This window comes from Carlito syrichta, unplaced genomic scaffold (assembly GCF_000164805.1).
Source record: "Carlito syrichta isolate Samal-C Ts95f unplaced genomic scaffold, Tarsius_syrichta-2.0.1 Scaffold108052, whole genome shotgun sequence".
In the NCBI taxonomy this organism is placed as follows: domain Eukaryota; kingdom Metazoa; phylum Chordata; class Mammalia; order Primates; family Tarsiidae; genus Carlito; species Carlito syrichta.
Genome location: NW_007052148.1, coordinates 110,946 through 130,260, shown reverse-complemented (window position 1 = coordinate 130,260; position 19,315 = coordinate 110,946). Strand labels below are relative to the sequence as shown.

Below are 19,315 nucleotides of genomic sequence, written 5' to 3'. Positions count from 1 at the left end.
TTTTTTTTTTTTTTTTTTTTTTTTGAGTCAGGGTTCCACTCTGTTGCCTAGGCTGGAATGTAGTGGCACTATTATGGGTCACCACAGCCTTGACCTCCTAGACTCACGTGATCTCTTGCTTCAGCCTCCCAAGTAACTGGGACTACAAGCCCACCTGGTTAACAAGTCCAACTGGGACTAACACACCTGACTAATTTTTTGATTGTGGGTGTGTGTGTGTGTAAAGACACAGACTTGCTGTTTTGCCTTGGCTGGTCTTGAACTCCTGGGCTCAAGCGATCCTCATGTCTTGGCCTCCCAAAGTGCTAGGATTGCAGACATGAGCCACCCATGCCAGTGCTCAGCCTATTTGTTTTTGTTTTGTTTTGTTGTTTTCCTTAAAGACAAGGTCTTACTGTATCTCCCAGGCTGGAGTGCAGTGGCACAATCCTTATTCACTATAACCTCAAACCCCTAGGCTCAAGCGATTCTTCTGCCTCAGCCTCCTAAGTAGCTGGGACTACAAGTGCATGCCACTATACCCCACTAATCTTTTTTGTAGAGACAGGTTCTCCATATATCGCCCAGTTTGGTCTCGGACTCCTGACTTCAAGTGATCCGCTTGCCTCGACCTTCCAAAGCATTGAGATTACAGACGAGAGACATTGTACCCTGTTTATTTTTTTGGTAAAGACATGGTCTTGCTGTGTTACCTAGACTGGTCTTGAACTCTTGGACTCAAGCGATCCTCCTGCCTCGGCCTCCTAAAGTGCTGGGATTACAGGTGTGATTCACTATACCCAGCCTTTTGTTTTGTTTTGTTTTGTTTTTGAGTTGGAGTCTCACTCTGTCCCCAGACTGGAGTGCAGTGGCCGTTCCTGGCCACCGCAGCCTCGACCTGCTGGCCTCCGGCGAACCTTTCACCTCAGCCTTCCAAGTAGCTGGAATTACAGGCGCGAGCTGCCATGTCCGGCTAATTTTTTGATTTATTGTAGAGATGAGGTCTCGCCAAGTTGCCCAGGCGGGTCTCGAACCCACGGGCTCAGGCAATCCTCTCACCTCAGCCTCCCAAAATGCTGGGATTACAGGCTGAGCCACTGGGCCCGGCTTTTTTAAAAATTTTATTTATTTATTTATTTAATTTTATTTTTTTAATGTAGAGACGAGGTCTCACCAAGTTGCCCAGGCTTGTCTCGAACCTCTGGACTAGGCTCAGACAGTCCTCACTTCGGCCTTCCAAAGTGCTGGGATTACAGGTGTGAGCTACTATGCTCAACCAACCCAGCCTATTTTTGAGTTTAGAATAATTAGGAAATAATTTACAGAGGCAGTAGGCCTTTAATTTTAGGCATTGATTAATAGAAAATGATGAGAGTCACTTTTAGGTACTTTAGAGATGGGTAAGAACGACTTTGTTGATTTTTCAACTAGTGTGTTAGAAAGTGATTAGCAATAGGTTTGAATAGTTGGAGCCAGAGAGTTTATATGCTGGTTAGAACAATTTGGAGTTCATCTGTTAAACTATCAGAAAATACCACACATTTGGAAAGTTAATCTGGCAGTTGTACCCTAGATAAACTAGAAGGGAGGAAGACTTTTCTTTAAAAAAATGACTGGTGGCTCATTTTTTTAAAATGAGCTTTTAGGAGGCTGAGGAGAGTGGATTGCCTGAGCCCGCGGGTTCGAGACCCGCCTGGGCAGCGAGACCTCATCTCTACAATAAATCAAATCAGCAGAGCGTGGTAGCGCGCGCCTGTAATTCCAGCTACTCGGAAGGCTGAGGCGGAAGGATCGCCGGAGCCCAGCAGGTCAAGGCTGCGGTGGATGGCCACTGCACTCCAGTCTGGGCGACAGAGTGAGACTCCAACTCAAAAAAAAAAAAAAAAGTTCTCACCATTTGCCTGGGCTGGTCATGAATCTGCGGGCTCAGGCAATCCACCTGCTTCAGCTTCCCGAAGTGCTGGGATTACAGGCTGATCCACCAAGCCTGGCCTTTTTTTAAATTAAAAATTTTTTAGCTTAGCTAAAAAAATCTCAAGACACTCAATTAAACAGAGAAGGCAAAAGAAACTCCATTAAGTTTACACAGAATTGAATTATCCAAGCAGTGCAAGTTAATGTGTTCTTTACTTTTTTGTTTGTTTTTAAAGAGACGAGGTCTTGCTGTGTTATGTTGCCAAGACTGGTCTCAAACTCTTGGACTCAGGCAATCCTCCCACTTTGGCTTCCTAAAATACTGTGATTACAGGCATGAGCCACCACACTTAAAATTTGATTTATACATGTGTGTTGTATTTATTTGCTTTAATAATACACTTTAAAGATTAAAACAATGAAATCCTGAAGAATCCTAGGATTGTGTGGAACAGTTTTGTGAGTAATCCTTGCACAGGGGCCATACTAATATTGTCTTTATTGTTCTAATTTTAGTATATTTGTTGCTGAAGCCATCATTTGTTTTGTTTGTAGTTTTTGGAGTTGAGGTCTCACTCTGTTGCTCATGCTGGAGTGCAGTGTCATGATCACTGCTCACCGTAGCCTTGACCTCCTGGCCTGAGGTCATCCTTCTACCTCAGCCTTCTGAGTACCTGGAACTACAGGTGTATGCCACCACACCTGACTATTTTTTAAAATTTCTTGTAGAGACAAAGTCGTGCTATGTTGCTTAGGCTGGTCTTGTACTCCTGGGCTCAAGCAGTCCTCCTGCTTTGGCCTCCCGTAGTGCTGGGATTATAGGTGTGAGCCGTTGTGCCTGGTCTTTGTTTTATTTTTAAATACTATCATTAGATATTCTGGTTCCTACCTGTAAATATTTATCTAGAATCCTTTTTCCTGAAGACTAAGAATTCCTTCTAGACCAGCCCTTTTCAAGTGTATCCTGTGTTAATAATTGTTTTCTATGTCAAACATTAGCTTAAACAATGTTAAAAAGATTGTTCTTGCTGCAGAACTCCTCAGTATCTTTGATGTGCATAATAACTTTCCTAGGGGGGAACAACTTATAATGAATGCAGTATCCCAGACTTTGGTATCTTGGATCCCTTATTCCTTCAAAGGGCATAGGTATCTAATGGAGCATCCTTTGGGAAAAGGTGAATTACTGCAATAGAAAAGATTTTGTATTGTTCTTTGTGCTTGTCTCAAAATTTGCACATTGTCCAATTCCATATTAGGTACTTGTTAAGTGATTATTGAGTGAATACATATCGATGGGCAAGGGATGAAAGGACTGAATCTTTGGGGGAAGGGAAGGGTCAAGTACTGTTAAAGAGAAAGAGAACTGCATACTTTAAACATTTATTATATTTTCTGACCCCTCTCCACCTTTGAAACTTTAATTCCTTTTTGATGCATTTTCCTAAGATCTATTCCTACAGTTTCTCTCAATTAGGTTAAACTTTATTATCATCTACATTTCTGGAGGTGAAGACCCTCTATGAGATGGTTACCTTATCAGGATCATTTAATTGCAACTAGATTTCCAGCTTATTTTATTTATTTATTTGAGTTGGAGTCTTACACTGTTGTTGCCCAGGCTGGAGTGCAGTGGCATGCTCACGGCCACCGCAGCCTCGACTGCTGGGCTTAGGCAATTCTTTCACCTCAACCTTCCAAATAGCTGGAATTACAGATGTGTGCTACCACACCCGGCTTGATTTCCAGCTTATTAGGGTCAGGGACACAGTCATAATTGTTTTCTCCATTGTGCCAGGTACTCAATGTTTAGTATTTGAGTAAGTGAATACAATTATTTGTATATTAAATAAGATTCTTTGAGCATGGATCATAACTAATCAATTTATTCTTAAGTTTTGTTTCCATTTCTTACTGAGTCTCTCTTTTCAGTAAAACTCTTCTGTCTCTCCTAGCCTTCCCCACACTTCAAATCTTGTAGTTGCCATTTAAAGAAAGAAGAAAAAGACAGTATAAAAGCAGCCAGCCATCTGGAGCTTATTCAAAGACATTTAGAAAGTCAAAATGTGTTACATTCACTTTAATGCACTGGACTGTTCCTTTTGGAAATTTAATATGTTAGATGTGAAAACCATGTTGTCTTTGTTTTATCTCTACATCTCATTTATTTTATTTTTTTGAGTCAGAGTCTCACTCTTGCCTAGGCTGGAATTCTGTGGCACACTCATGGCCACCACAGCTTTGACCTGCTGGGCTCAGGCGATTCTTCCACCTCAGCCTTCCAAGTGGCTGGAACCACAGGTGCACACCACCACACCTGGCTAATTTTTTGATTTATTGTAGGGATGAGATTTCACCGAGTTGTCCTGGCTGGTCTCAAATCCCTGGACTCAGGAAATCCTTTCGCCTTTGCTCCCAAAGTGCTAGGATCAAGCCATCGTGCCTGGCTAAATTATTTTTATTTTATTCATTTTATCGTTTCATTGACTTTGTAACAGAGAGTTGCAGTTCTTTGGCTTCCTGGAATTTATTTATTTAGTTAGTTAGTTAGTTAGTTTTTTTGAGTTGGAGTCTCACTCTGTCACCCAGACTGGCGTGCAATGGCCACTCCGGGCCACTGCAGCCTCGACCTGCTGGGCTCCGGCGATCCTTCCGCCTCAGCCTTCCAAGTAGCCGGAATTACAGGCATGTGCTACCACGCCCGGCTGATTTTTTGATTTATTGTAGAGATGAGGTCTCGCTGCCCAGGCGGGTCTTGAACCCGCGGGCTCAGGCAATCCACTCACCTCAGCCTCCCAAAGGCACGGGATTACAGGCTGAGCCACCGAGCCCGGCAGCTTCCTGGAATTTATTAAGGTGGAAGTCACAATGAGAGTTTGACATTGTTCCAGCGTTGAAGACTATCTGTAATACCATATACACATTTTGGCCAACCAGTCCATAATATAATCTTTCCTGGCCCACGATTTTTTACTGCCAGTGACACTTTCACTAAGACTGCTTTCTTTTTTTTTTTTGAGTTGGAGTCTCACTCTGTTGCCCACACTGAAGTGCAGTGGCCGCTCCTGGCCACCGCAGCCTCGACCTGCTGGGCTCTGGCGATCCTTCCACCTCAGCCCTCCGAGTAGCTGGAACTACAGGTGTGCGCTACCACGCCCGGCTAATTTTTGATTTATGTAAAGATGAGGCCTGACCAAGTTACCCAGGCAGGTCTTGAACCCATGGACTCAGGCAATCCACTCACCTCAGCCTCCCAAAGGCGCGGGATTACAGGCTGAGCCACCGAGCCTGGCTTCTTTTTTTTTTTTTTAAACTAATGACCTCTTCTCTCTCTTTTATAACCAGTGTAAATTAGTAAGACTCGTAGCTTCCATTTTCACATCACTTATTTCTTAATTTGTTATAAGAATGATTCTTTGTCCATCATTCAAGGTGCATTTTTTAAGCAAATGCACTTTTTCATTGTTTTAGTTTGACTGTTATGTGCAGCCGTTATTCTTCCCCCACCCTCCCTGGTTTGGTATCTGGAATTCTTTTGCTATTTTCCTGTGGAATAGTAGTTAGAAGCACAGGCTTGGCATTAAACAGACTTGGTATTCTAGTTAGCTATATTTTTATCTAATTGAGGGCTATTTTAGTTTTTTTGTTGAGATTTCCAGTATGTGAGCATGATACATATACTTTAAAAATTTGACCGGGCGCGGTGGCTCAAGCCTGTAATCCCAGCACTTTGGGAGGCCAGGCAACTTGGCGAGACTTCATCTCTACAGTAAAATCAAAGATTAGCCGGGCATGGTAGTGCACACCTGTAGTTTCTGCTGCTTGGAAGGCTGAGGTGGAAAGATCGCCTGAGCCCAGCAGGTGGATGCTGGGGTGGCTGTGAGCGTGCCACTGCACTCCAGCCTGGGCAATGGAGTGAGACTTCAACTCAAAAAAAATATGTATTTTTTAGGAGTTGTGGAAAGCCCCAGAGTCAATGATCTGAATGGCAGTGCTATGATGTAAAAGTAATCGATTGGGCTAAACCTGAACTAGCACAGGATTGTTTCATGGAGCTTTTGTTTTTAATAACAAACTTGCTCCTTGTATGTTTATTTCTCTTAAAATTGTAAGTTAAAAAGCAATTCGCATTCACTGATGGTTCCAAATAGAGTCCCTGATTTTAGATGTTTACTGTATTTAGCTTTCCCTGGTATAATTCTCATATAGGTAGAGTACAGAGAGATGGATGAAAGCTTGGCCAACCTCTCAGAAGATGAATATTATTCAGAAGAAGAGAGAAATGCTAAAGCAGAGAAGGAAAAGAAGCTTCCCCCACCACCCCCTCAAGCCCCACCTGAGGAAGAAAATGAAAGTGAGCCTGAAGAACCATCTGGTGAGTTGTAATAACCAACCACAATTTCATTTTATCGTAGAAGAATAAATTGATTTATTCCCATTCTGCAATGTTGTTTATGTCTTCATCTTTGGTTTATACTCTGATACTGGGGTTCCGGCCATGTGTGTCTTTTTGTGTGTGTATAAATATACCTGTGTGTGTGTGTGTGTGTGTGTGTGTGTGTGTACACACACACACACACACACACACACATACACATACATGCATAGTGGTACTAATATTCTTTTTGTGTGTCTGTACATACATAGGAGGAAAGTAAAGGATTGAGTGCAATGGTGGCAGTATAAGGTAGTTGGAAAGTAGGAAAAAATAAACAATTAGAGAAAACATATAGAAAGCCAAATTCAAAGAGCCAAATCTCAATAACTACTAAATCAGAATTGCTCTGAATTATGCATTTATCATGTAGTTAGATACTTTCTAGTAAAACCTTCATGACATGGATCAGTTTTGAGAAGAGCCTTTTTTTTTTTTTGAAGCTGGATCTCACTGTGTTGCCTGGGCTGGTCTCGAACTCCTGGACTCAAGCCATCCTCCTGCCTCTCCTGCCAAGGCCTCCCAAAGCTCTGGGATTACAGGCATGAGTCACTGTGCTTGACCTGAAAATATATTCTGAGGCCAGAGAATCTAAACTCATATAAGCTTCTTTATAACCTGGAAAGATTATTAGAGTCTTTAGTATTGGTTTCAGAACTTTAAACAGCTTAAAGAATTCTCACTAACATAGCCTCAGCGCTGAGTCTTAGCTTTCTAGGATGTCTGAACCAATCAGGTACCCTTCTGTTTTGGAGAGATCAAGCAAAAGCAAAATCTTAATTATTTTTTCTTTTGTTTTTTCTGCCCTTAATAATATTTCATTAACACTTCTTGACTGAATTTTTACTAAGCTCCTCTTGAAATAATTTTTATATTGCAGTAGCTCTAGGCCTACTCACCTTAACACTTCTTTCAGTCCTATTGTACTTTTTTTTGTTTTAGGTTAGAAAATATACTTTATTTAAAAAGTAAATTAGAGAGAGAAAGAAAGAGGAAATTCACCTTCCCAAGGCAGGAAAGGGGGCCAAAGCCAGGAAGCATGGTGACAGCCATAGCCCAAAGAGCATGGCCATGCCAGAGTCTAGTAAGGCAATCCTATTGTACTTTTAAAAACAAAATGCTTGTTTCAGATATCATTTGCTATTATGCATGACTTAGATTAAGACATACTTAGATTAAGACATACTTCATTTGAGGAGTTTTACCTTTAGTTTTAGTTTTTTCTTCTTTAAGGTTTTTCTCCTCTGTTGTGTTGCCATAAATTACCAGAAGTTATTTTATTAAACACACACACACACACACACACACACACACACACACACACACACACACACAGTACTGCTGCTTCATTTGACAAGATTACCAGCCAAATGTTAATTTAAATTTCGGTTTAGAGCTTATCAAAGTCTAGCTAAAACTTGTAAAAACAAAAATTTGTAATTTACAAGATTGTAATAAAGGAATATAGTTTGAGAACATTCAAAAAAGATAGATTAGATTCTGGTTTCAGTTCATCTCAAGAGTCAGGGGTTTTCTAAGAAGAGTGGTCTTAAAACTTTCTTAAAATGATTTCTTGGTCAACTCCTTGTGGGAAGCTTTTTAGTTTCAGTGGTATATAACCTTTTGGGATTAAGTGTAGCCTTTTTTGTACCTCAGTAGCACCTTCTCTCTTTTTGTTGATTTTTCTTCCTTCTCTTTTTAGTCTTACACATTGAACTCTCTTCTTTCTGTCCTTGTTGCCAGTCCTACCCTTGGCCTTCTTTTCCTTTCTTCTGGATTTTCTTTGATTCTTGCCTTTCTTCCACCTTTGCTGTAGACCTGCTAGTGAGATGCATGGAGATCACCCTTTTGATGTCTCATGGCTCAAGAGGCTGCTGATCCACTTATCTCAAGGGTTCTAAGTATTATGTAATGATGGTCTGCTATCTCAGATGCTGCCTCATTTTTTGTGTGTGGTTGTCAGTGTCTCCAGTAAGTAATTGATTTACCATAGGTTCCAAGTTGATAAACTTTTCTTTGTCCTCTGAAAATTTTAAAGCAAGTCTTGGTGTTGGTGTTTTCTTTTTTTTGTGAAACAGGATTTTTAAAAAACTGCACAAATGTCAAGCATTGTCCCACAGAAAATAAATGTCTTAACAAAGGGATTTAGGATTTTAGAAGTTGGCTTTATTTTACTGTGTTCTAGTTAGTTCTAATCCAGTAGTTTAGTTTAAACAAGTTATCTTAGTACTTTTGGGGGGAAAGTTAATGTTTTGTTTAAGTTGAGGGTATTTTCAGTGCTTAGAGATGTATTGATAATAGGCAAAACTTGCTAATATATTATTTGTGATAATGAAAATAGTTATTTTTCCTTTAAAATAGCTTAAAATTTTTTGAAAATTTCTTGGGTGAATTAGGGATGTACTCTCCCTAGACAGGAGTGGCAGTTAACAGCCTAAACTGCTTATATAGTTTGGAAATAGACTGGGCCCTGAAGAATCATAAAATATCAGGTGAGTTAAGTATTTGGAAATGGTCCAGGGTTTCTAAATCTTTGTCTTATCATAACCAGTTCTTTCACAAGTTTTCTTAGTCAAAAATTGAAGCATTGGCTGGGCGTGGTAGCTCATGACTGTAATGCTAGCATTTTGGAAGGCTGAGGCAGAAGAATTGCTTGAGCCTAGGAGTTTTTGACCAGCCTGGGCAACATAGTGAAACCTTGTTTCTACAAAAAATAAAAAAATTAAAACTAGTTGGGCATGGTGGTGTGGGCCTGTAGTCTCTGCTACTTGGGAGACTGAGGTGGGAGGATCGCTTGAGGCCAGGAATTTGAGGCTGTGGTGAGCCAGTGATCATGCCATTATACTCCAGCCTGGGCAACAGAGTGAGACCTCGACTCCAAAAAAAAAAAAAAAAAATTAAAATATTTCCATATGAGTATATTAAAAGCTTGTGAAATGTGTGGGTTTTTGTTTGTTTGTTTGTTTTTTGAGTCAGAATCTGACTGTTGCCCAGGATAGAGTGCAGTGGCATGTTCACCGCCACCGCAGCCTCTACCTGCTGGGCTCAGGTGATCTTTCCACCTCAACTTTCCAAGTAGCTGCAACCACAGGCGTGTGCCACCACGCCTGGCTAATTATTTTATTTATTATAGAGACGAGATCTTGCCAAGGTCCCCAGCTGGTCTCGAACCCCTGGGCTCAGGCAATCCTCTTGACTCCACCTGTCAAAGTGCTGGGACTACAAGCATGAGCCACACACCTGGAGGTTTTGTTTCTTTACCAAACCCCCTTTTTTTTTTTTTGAACTGGAGTCTTACTCTGTCACTCAGACTGGAGTGCAGTGGCACGCTCCCGGCCATCGCAGCCTCAACTTGCTGGGCTCCAGTGATTCTTCCGCCTCAACCTTCCAGGTAGCTGAAATTACAGGCGCGCGCTACCACGCCTGGCTAATTTTTGATTTATTGTAGAGATGAGGTCTTGCCAAGTTGCCCAGGCGGGTCTTGAACCCGCGGGCTCTGGCAGTCCACTCACCTCGGCCTCCCAAAGCGCTGGGTTTATAGACTGAGCCACCAAGCCCGGCTACCAAACCTTTTTCTCAATCCTTTTAGCTAATCATTAGAAATTAACTCCCTTAAAATATGTAAGTAAGATTTGCATCCATTTTATTATTACCAACTTCTATATCTTAGAAAATTTTGCTTTGCTTTCCATGTTAATCTTAAGAAGAAAATATTTTGTAATGTGAAAACACAAGGTATTCTGAGGTCATTGGGTCAAACTACTTGACTGAAGGAGATTCCTCCAGGAAGAATCCTGAGAGGAAGCCAGGGAGGAAGGTTGGTGGTACCATAATGTAGATAGATGCCCTAGGATGATTAAGCCAGAGTAAGGAATTGGACCACAGGTGGGTCTGGTCAGGGTAGCACTGAGATTTTTTAAGCAAGGGGATTTGTATTGAAATGTATGTTTGGAAAGATCGATCTGCTTTGCTCTGCAAGGGTAAACTAAAGGAGTAAAGAGGCAAATTGGAGAGAGTAAAATTTAGGCCATCTTGGTAATTGAGTTTAGTGGATTTTGGTCAGTGGGAAAGTGTTTTCAATATCAAAACTGAATTTAATGGAAATGTCTGACTTTTTTGTTTGTCTGATTGGATTTATTTAATTAGAAATAAGTTCTTTTTTTGGCTTAAACTTTTTTAGATTTATCAGTTTTTGATCATAAAGTGGCATTGTAGTTCTGTGGTTGTGAAAATGGATAAATAATGGGTTTTTCATACTAAATATTGCTATTTATATTTAAAACCAACCTTATTTTGTTTTCTTAAACGTTTTCTTGCATTTTTATGTTTGCTATATTTCTGAATGTATTTGTGTTTAACAAATAATGGTTTTGTTTGGTTTCCTAGTACCTTTTCTGTGAAGATGAGAGTGGTTTTTGTTTTTTTTTTTTCCGGTCATGGCAACTAAACCTGAGCAGGTTGTCTTTGGAACTGAGTGTGTTTAGTTGTTAGTGTCACAAAATAGTAGAGCTTCTATAAAATAGAGTAAAATATCATTCAACTAGGCTTTACTGGTATAGAATAATCCTGACAGGATTGCCCCTCTGTTAAAGTAGCCTTTTGTTTATTGGAGAAATACTTTTTTCCTTTCTTGGCCCAGTTTATTACTCTGTGTGCCTTATATTATTCCTCAGTGAAATTCATATTCGTTTATTAATTGATTTTCTAACACTTAGCTTTTTAATTTTCATATAAAAACATGATTTAATTCTTTCTTCCTCCACTGCCTTTCTGCAGTTAAAATCTATTAGAAAAATCTTACTAGTTAGTTCTTGGATGTAAATTTTGTATTGGGCATTGTTTTCACTAGAGAATTCTGGTTTGGGAAGATATATTCTTTTTGAATTAGAAGTAGCTTAATTGTGCATAGCTTGAGACTTTTATGAAAACTTATTCTAAAATAAGTAAAAGGAAATTTGAAGTGGGCTATAATATTTTTTTTTTGAGTTGGAGTCTCACTCTGTCACCCAAAATGACTGGAGTGCAGAGGCCGCTCCCGGCCACTGCAGCCTCGACCTGCTAGGCTCCAGCGGTCCTTTCACCTCAGCCTTCCAAGTAACTGGAACTACAGGCGTGTGCTACCACACCTGGCTTTTTTTGATTTATCGTAGAGATGAGGCCTCACCAAGTTGCTCAGGCAGGTCTCGAACTCGTGGGCTCAGACATTCCACTCACCTCAGCCTCCCAAGGCGCAGGATTACAGGCTGAGCCACCGAGCCCAGCTGGCTATTAATATTAAGATGCCTTTTCTCAGGGCTTCTTCGAATTAATGGCTTTCCCAGTTGAGACTTCAGAAGTGTGTTTTGTGTGTGTATATGCACACGTAAGTGTGCATCCTATTTTTCTAGGTTCAGTGATGTGCTATTACTGTCTAATGAAGTCCAGAGGGCTTCGGTTAGACCATTGTTAACTCTTCAAGTTGATTTTGTTAGATATGGTGATCTAATTGGTAACAACTCTGTATTATTTATTTTGTGGAGTAATCATGGGAAGAATCACTTTATCTCCTTATTTATAATCTTTCTTGTACCAGAGGGAGTTCTTTTCTCTATACCAGAGGATGCTCTCTTCTCTATTATCATAGTAATTTTGAAAGTTTCTATGTGTATTTGAAAAAGATATAGGCTGTTTAAGTAAATTAACAAAAATCTTTGATGTGAGAGATTGGTATGACAAATAAAATTTGTGTGGTTTTAATAAATTTTGAGGCCTGTTCACAGAGTAGACATACTGTAGGTTGAAAGTATTTTTTAAAATTCACATAAAAGGAGATGTACCTGAATTAGTAAAAATGTTAAATTACAGAAAATACACAAAATGTATGGGTAGAAGAATTTAGTTTACGATTCAATTAAATTTGATCACAAATACTGTTATACTGAAAATATTTACGTCACAAAAGATTGATGACCAAAAATTTGATGAATTGCTTATTTGATAGAATAAATATCCAAAAGGCAGGATGGGTGGTGGTTGCCAAGCACTGGGTTTGGCAGGACAGATAGTTATGGTCACAGTTTGGGTAAATGTTTTTGTTTTTTGATCATGCTACAACACTATGCTCAGGTGGTTCATCCCAGGCTTTTCTCTTTGATTTCGGTCTTTGTGTCTATAAGTGGAATCAGAAGCAGGACTAGCTTTCAGATGTGGTGAGAATTAACTCAGATGACCTCTCCTAGGAATATTATAGAATATTATTACGTCTTCATGCCTAGATGGAGACCCTTTTTTGTTGGTTTACCAGAAGTGATTGGGGAATTCATTCCTGACAGGATTGTCTATATTGTCATTTTGGCCTGCTAGTTTAAAATAAATGCCTGAAATCATTTGAGTTCTTGTTATATGAAGTATGATGCATGCATTTCAGAAAATAGATGTAGGGTTAATTTTCTTGCCTTTTTAAAAAATAGCTTTATTTCAGTGTTCTGATTTGGAACTATGCTCCAAAATTAACTCGAGAACTGAGAAAAAATGTGACAGGCTGAAAAGGTGATTTAGATAAATTCAACAAGTTTCTTATATTTTGAGTGATTCTGTGAATGGACCAAGATATATATATACACAGACACAACACATGGTCTCCAGTCTCAGATAATTTATAGCCTAGCACGATACATAAATGAATACATAAATATGTACTAGAAGAAAAAATACTCTTACGTGTGACATCTCAGTATTAAAATTCTAGAGGCACTTAGAGGCAGTAAGGGCGAAGGTAGAGGATAGGTACTATTGAGGGAAGTTTTTTAAAAAAGTAAAATAGACACATTTTCTACATAAAATAAAATTCCCAGTGGCTCATGCCTGTAATCCTAGCATTTTGGAAGGCCAAGGCAGGAGAATCACTTGAGTCCAGGAGTTCGAGACCAACCTGGGCAACATAGTAAGATCTTGTGTCTACGATAAAGTAAAAAATAGTTAGCCAGGTGTGGTGGCACACATCTGTAGTCTCAGCTACTCGCGAGTCTGAGGTAGGAGGATCATTTGAGCTCCGGGTCAAGGCTGCAGTGAGCCATGATTGTGTCATTGCTTTCCAACCTGGGCAAAAGAGTGAGACTCCGACTCAACAACAAAAAAAAAAAAAATGGTAGTTCTTCATTCACCTTATTCTACACACATTAATTGTACCACTATGATATTTTGTTGCAGGCATGTTGCTGGATTCTAAAGGCTCAGAGATAAAGATTACATCCTCTTGCAAATAATTCATAGTCCAGTTTAGGGTTACAGATATTAATAATTGGCTACGGTGAAGAAACAGTACAATAAAAGTGTATACAAAGTATGGTGAGAACTCAGAAGTTTCTACTTATTTTAATTGACATAAGGTTGTATTTATTGTTTACAACATGATGTTTTAAAGTATATGTACATTGTGGAATTGATTAAATCTAGTTAACTAATCTGCATTAACTCACATAGTTATCATTTCTGTGGTGAGAACACTTAGTATTCACTCTCAGCATTTTTCAAGAATACAATATGTTGTTATTAATTATAGTCATCATGTTGTATGATAGATCTCTGAGAAGTTGTTTTTAAATAATGCTTCTTTACAAAATTGGGTTTTGGAAATTTTATATTATACAGCAAAGGATGAAGTTGAGTTTTTGTGATTTTTAAAAATTCTTGATTTTTAACTGTTTACTACTTTTAGCTAAGAACCCTTGAATCAGTTTATGTTTGGTCTTTGAGAGACTGAACTGCTTTTCTTAATGAATGATTTCATTTCATTGGTTATTTTGTTTTGCTTATTATTAAGACAAAATAGTAATTTGTTTAGCTGAGCAACTTTATAATTTATTTGAATTCTTTTTTGTTACCATCATTTGTTTCATCTGAACATGGTGTAATAGAGCAGGATACTTTGCCTATGAGGATTTTCTCACCTACAAAATGAAACTTGTTCTGAAACGCAAATGAAAAATCCACCTTAATGCATAAACATCTTGTATTTATTAAACACAGAGTTGAGCCAGGAATAGAGTGGATTGGTGTTCTATTCAGAAAAAAAATCAGGCCAATTTGTGAACAGGATAGGTATATATACTGTGTTACTTTTGGAAAGTGTTTGTGGTAGCCTATTTTCAATAAGGTATCATTTATGAAGTAGATAATTTTTTAAGCATCTGAGTCTGTTAGCAGGGCAGTGTGTTTGCAAAACTTTTAAATTAAATCTTGGTATTTTAATCGTTTATGTTAAATCATGAGAAGAATGGCAGATCTTGATACTTTCTAACAGTCTTTTTTCTCTCCTCAAGAGAATAACATAATTGAAATTCATGTATCAGTTATTGAGATGTAACAAATGTTAACATTTTTGCTGTGTTTGCAGGTTACAGAGATTTTAAACATTGAAGATAAGAGTTGTATTTTTGCTGTGTGTGTCTTATTTGAAGACAGAAGAACACATATGATTAGTTAATGCATGATAAGTTGTATATTCCTCACAGAGATGGGGATCCAAAGTATATTTACAATGGACAAATCCTCTGATCATATCTGGGAAGATGTAGATAGCCAGAGTGAGAAACTCTTGCCTGAGTAGGACAAAGGGGATTCTCTTGTTAGGAAACTCATTGTTATCAGGTTTAAAATGCTACAATGGTTCTTTTCATAGGAGATCCAGAGTAAAGTTTAATATTGTTCTTTTTAAAAAAAATAGGTGAATAACTAGAAAAGTAAACTTTGTTATTAACCACTGACACACCTTAAGCTGGGTAGTTGGACAACATAATATAGCATCTGAATTGTAAGCTTTCTTTGAGCATTTTGCAAAATGAACTATAAGCCAAGACTACAGCAAAATAAGTAAGGATCAGGAAAATCTCCACTATGGAATGTGGGGGAAATGGCATGTGGAAAAATGAGTTTTTTCCATTGGCTTCTAAAAGCTTTACATTCCTCCCTGCCTTGCCAGGTGTTTACTCTGCTTTGACAGGATCCTTGCCGCTAAACTACTCATTTCTGCCCAGTGGAAGTCTTCAAACACAAACCTGCAGTATGGCCCTCCTTTGCCAGTTCAGTGAAAGTTCCAGGAGAGTTCCTACTTCATGCAGAACCATGTTTTCTTTTTTTGAAAACTAAGGCTAAGCGTTTTAAATGCCAGGGTAGTCCTAGGGTTGCTATCCTGATGGGAACCCATACTTTCATTATGGATAATTTTTTATTTTTATTTTTTGAGTTGGAGTCTTGTCTTAATCCGTCACCCAGGCTGGAGTGCAGTGGAATGCTTACGGCCACCCCAGCGTTGACCTGCTGGACTCAGTTGATCCTTCCACCTCAGCTTCTAAGTAGCTGGAACTACAGGCGTGCTTTACCACGTCTGGCTAATTTTTTGTTTTATTGTAGAGATGAAGTCTCGCCAAGTTGCCCAGGCTGTTCTCAAACCCATGGACTCAGGCAAACCCCTCATCTTGGCCTTCCAAAGTGCTGGGATTACAGGCTTGAGCCACTGTGCCAGGCCTGTGGATAACTTTGTTAGTGAGTTCTCAACAGTGTAGTGTTAGAATGCCTCCAGTATGCTTCAAAGGAACCCCTAACCCTGAGGCTTTTCCTTCAGGTCAGTTTAGTCTACCTCTGTGATCCCAATTTACTTTACATTTCTTCCAGCTCCTACAAATCATTTATTCTTCTGCTAAGAGTCATAGTCAAAAAGTAAGCAGGCAAGAGATGCATCAAGTGTGGTGTGCTTTTTTTTTTTTTTTGAGTCGGAGTCTCACTCTGTCGCCTCCACCTGCTGGGCTCCGGCAATCCTTCTGCCTCAACCTTCCAAGTAGCTGGAACTACAGGCACACGCTACCATGCCCGGCTAGTTTTTTTAAAATTTATTGTAGAGATGAGGTCTCACCAAGTTGCCCAGGTGGGTCTCGAACCCACGGGCTCAGGCAACCCACTCACCTCAGCCTCCCAAGGCACAGGATTACAGGCTGAGTCACCGAGCCCAGCTTTTTTTTTTTTGAGTTGGAGTCTCACTCTGTTGCCCAGACTGGAGTGCAGTGACCGCTCCCAGCCACCACAGCCTCGACCTGCTGGGCTCCGGCAATCCTTCCACTCAGCCTTCCAAGTAGCTGGAACTACAGGCGCACGCTACCACGCCCTGTGCCAGTTTTTTATTTTATTGTAGAGATGAGGTCTTGCCAAGTTGCCCAGGCGGGTCTCGAACCTGCGGGCTCAGGCAATCCACTCACCTCAGCCTCCCAAAGCGCGGGATTACAGGCTGAGCCACCGAGCCCAGCTAAGTGTGTACTTGAATGGTGGTTTTAAAGCCACCTCTCACTATAGAGAGGACAGAAGGCAGCATAAGGTAATAACTCATTACCTTTCCCAGTGTTTTAACATTTTTTTGGTCATTTGTCTCTGTTGACCAGTTATTTTTTGAAACCCTGACTTTCCATTATGCTCATGAGATTAATCATGCATTTATAACTGCTTCAAGTTCTCTGAGCCTGTTATTTTCTTCACACTATTTTAAAAGCCCGTTACCTCCATTCTTCCTTTTGAGTTCTATTCTGTAATTTCCAACTGTTGTTAGAACATTTTCGTTTGAGTAGCCTTTCTCAAATTTTCCATTTTGTTTGTGGCATTGCTACTCTCCTGAACTTAAAACTTTAGAGTTATCTTGAAAGTTCTTTATCCCTTTTACCAAGGCTTTGTAAAGTTGTGCATCTTCCTGTGCAGTCTTTGATTTGTTGTGTCTTGATTTATTTTTGTGTCACCTTTTTCTTTAGTGGATTTTACTTTATATCTAAATTATTTCAGTAGCCTTTCAATTGGATCTGCTTTATTTAGGTCACTTTTCCCTTCTAATCCATCTGGTACAAAGTGGCCAGATTAGTTTAACTAAAGTATCACTTGTTTTGCTGCTTTTGTGCCAGAGGTCACAGAGTTTTCCTCCATTATTGCAAAGATCAAGTTTAGGTTTGGACACTGAAATGAGCCACTGGCTCATTTTACCTGTCTGCTTGATCTCCACTGTTCTTTCAGACCATGTCCCTCAGTGAGCTCGTGCTGTGCAGTTCTCTGCACATTACATGTCTGTGCTTTTCTCCTTGCCTTTGTAAATGTTATGGACTGACCATAGTGATGGTTTCACTGCCTCCCAAACTTTCCAGATTTCTCTGGACTTGTTGACAAAGTTTCCCTGATTCTCCAAGTCTGTGTTAGCTTATTGTTTCCTTTTTTAAAAAAAAAGTTTCTTTGTGGGTATTTTTTTTATCTTTTCCCAATTGGGTTACAAGTTCTTTGAAAACAGGGGCTCTGCCTATTCTACTTCTATATTTGTGCTTTGCAGTTTCTGAATGGGTAAACACAGAATTAGAGACTGTTGAATAAGAACTCATCAAAATGTGTTAATACAGTGGAGACCTATGTGTTCGAAGATGGTTTTAACTTTTTGACATGTTTTTTGCTAATTTATCAAGTTCAATAGGTTGGCAGTCACATTTATCCTGTATATTTTGCCATTTTGATAAATTGATCTTTATTTAAAACTCATTGTTTCCTAGAAGATTTAGAAGTTTCTCAAAATGTTTACAGAAGTTAATCAATTTGAATATGATTCTGAGATACTAGTTAAAATGCAGGACAACCCCCTTGAGTCCTCTCCCACTGTGGGAGCTTTTCTGTTCTCTTAAAAAATCCTGCTTTCTCAAAAAAAAGAAAAAGTGAATCTGTGTTCCTGGAACCAACACACTAATGATTCTTAACCACCATGGTTGCCAGATAAAAGTATTTGAAAGTCAACATAGACTTCCTTTCAAGATGTTGGGTCTCTTGAGTATTTGAAGCAAAATGAGAAAACATCCAGTAATGTGACTATAACAAAAACAACTAACGCTCTGTTCAAGAAGAACTTTTATCAGATCTGAAAAAGGTCTAGAGGACAACTGAAAGGCGGTTATGATAAACCAAAAAGATTTTGTTTTCACTTTGGAGAAAATATGTACAAATAACCTGTATTAAGTGTCTCTACTTCAAGCTAGAGGATTTTTTTGTTTGGTGGTTGAGATGAAAACAAAGTCTCTTACGCAGTAGTGCCAAAATCAAGGTGGTACTAAATATTGGCTTTTGATTATTTTCATTTTCTGCTTTGAATTTGCACTCATGGAAGCTAACGATCCTACTTGCCTGCTGTTATATGCCACTATCAGAAGTAAGGTCCTGGACTGGAAAGACCCAAAGAGCAAGTGAATAAGGCATTTTATATATATCCTAATCAGAATCACTATCTAAACAAAAAGATAGCTGCAAATGTTTGTATTGTGCTATTTTTAAGCTGATCAAGAATTGGTCCAGAATAATAAAGAGGATCCTTTTTAGCTGTCTTTAAGAAAAGAAGGTACCGTCCAAATATTCATGAGTGTATTATAGTTAGAAATAGCAACCTCATTGTTTATTATTTCCAAACAAGTTAAGCCTTTATCAAGAGATAAATATCTTGCTTTTTAATTTAATTGTAAGCACTTTTTAAGTTTTGTTTTCCATCATTTCTTACCTTATATGTGTACGTTGCCTTCTGCTTTGTTTCCTTCTATTTCTCTGCTTAAATTATACTTTGGAGTTTCATTTCTTTTTTATTTTTTGTTGTCATGAGGAGCTCTCTTAAAAAATCCTCCCAGGGTATTGGATATTTTCTGTATTTCTCCTGTACATTTTTATCAAAAGACAGCATCTTTGCAAATGGTTCTTTAATGCCTTTTATCAAAAGAAGAAGACAAAGACTCCCTTAGCTTATTGCTCTTTTTTTCTTGTTAACTTCTTGAGCATGTGGAGTCAGGGGTAAGAAATTCATATTTCTGTTAAGTACCATTGACTTAGAAAAAAATCAGTCAAAATCTACCTGTAAATTAAATTAAATTAGTTTATTGTATGACATGTCATTGGAGAAAAGGGGAGAAGATGATAGAAATAAAGTAATTCAGACTTAGGCTAGCTTGAATATGTTTT

The 19,315-nt window shown here is 38.9% G+C and overlaps 1 protein-coding gene across 1 annotated transcript in view; it reads left to right on the top strand.

Annotated features, from left to right (window-relative positions):
• KDM1A (lysine demethylase 1A) overlaps positions 1–19,315 on the top strand; it is a 66,225-nt gene that overhangs the window by 7,260 nt on the left and 39,650 nt on the right. The window contains 1 exon segment of the mRNA XM_021717369.1: positions 6,103–6,268. Within this exon segment, the coding sequence (XP_021573044.1) occupies positions 6,103–6,268 (166 nt within the window).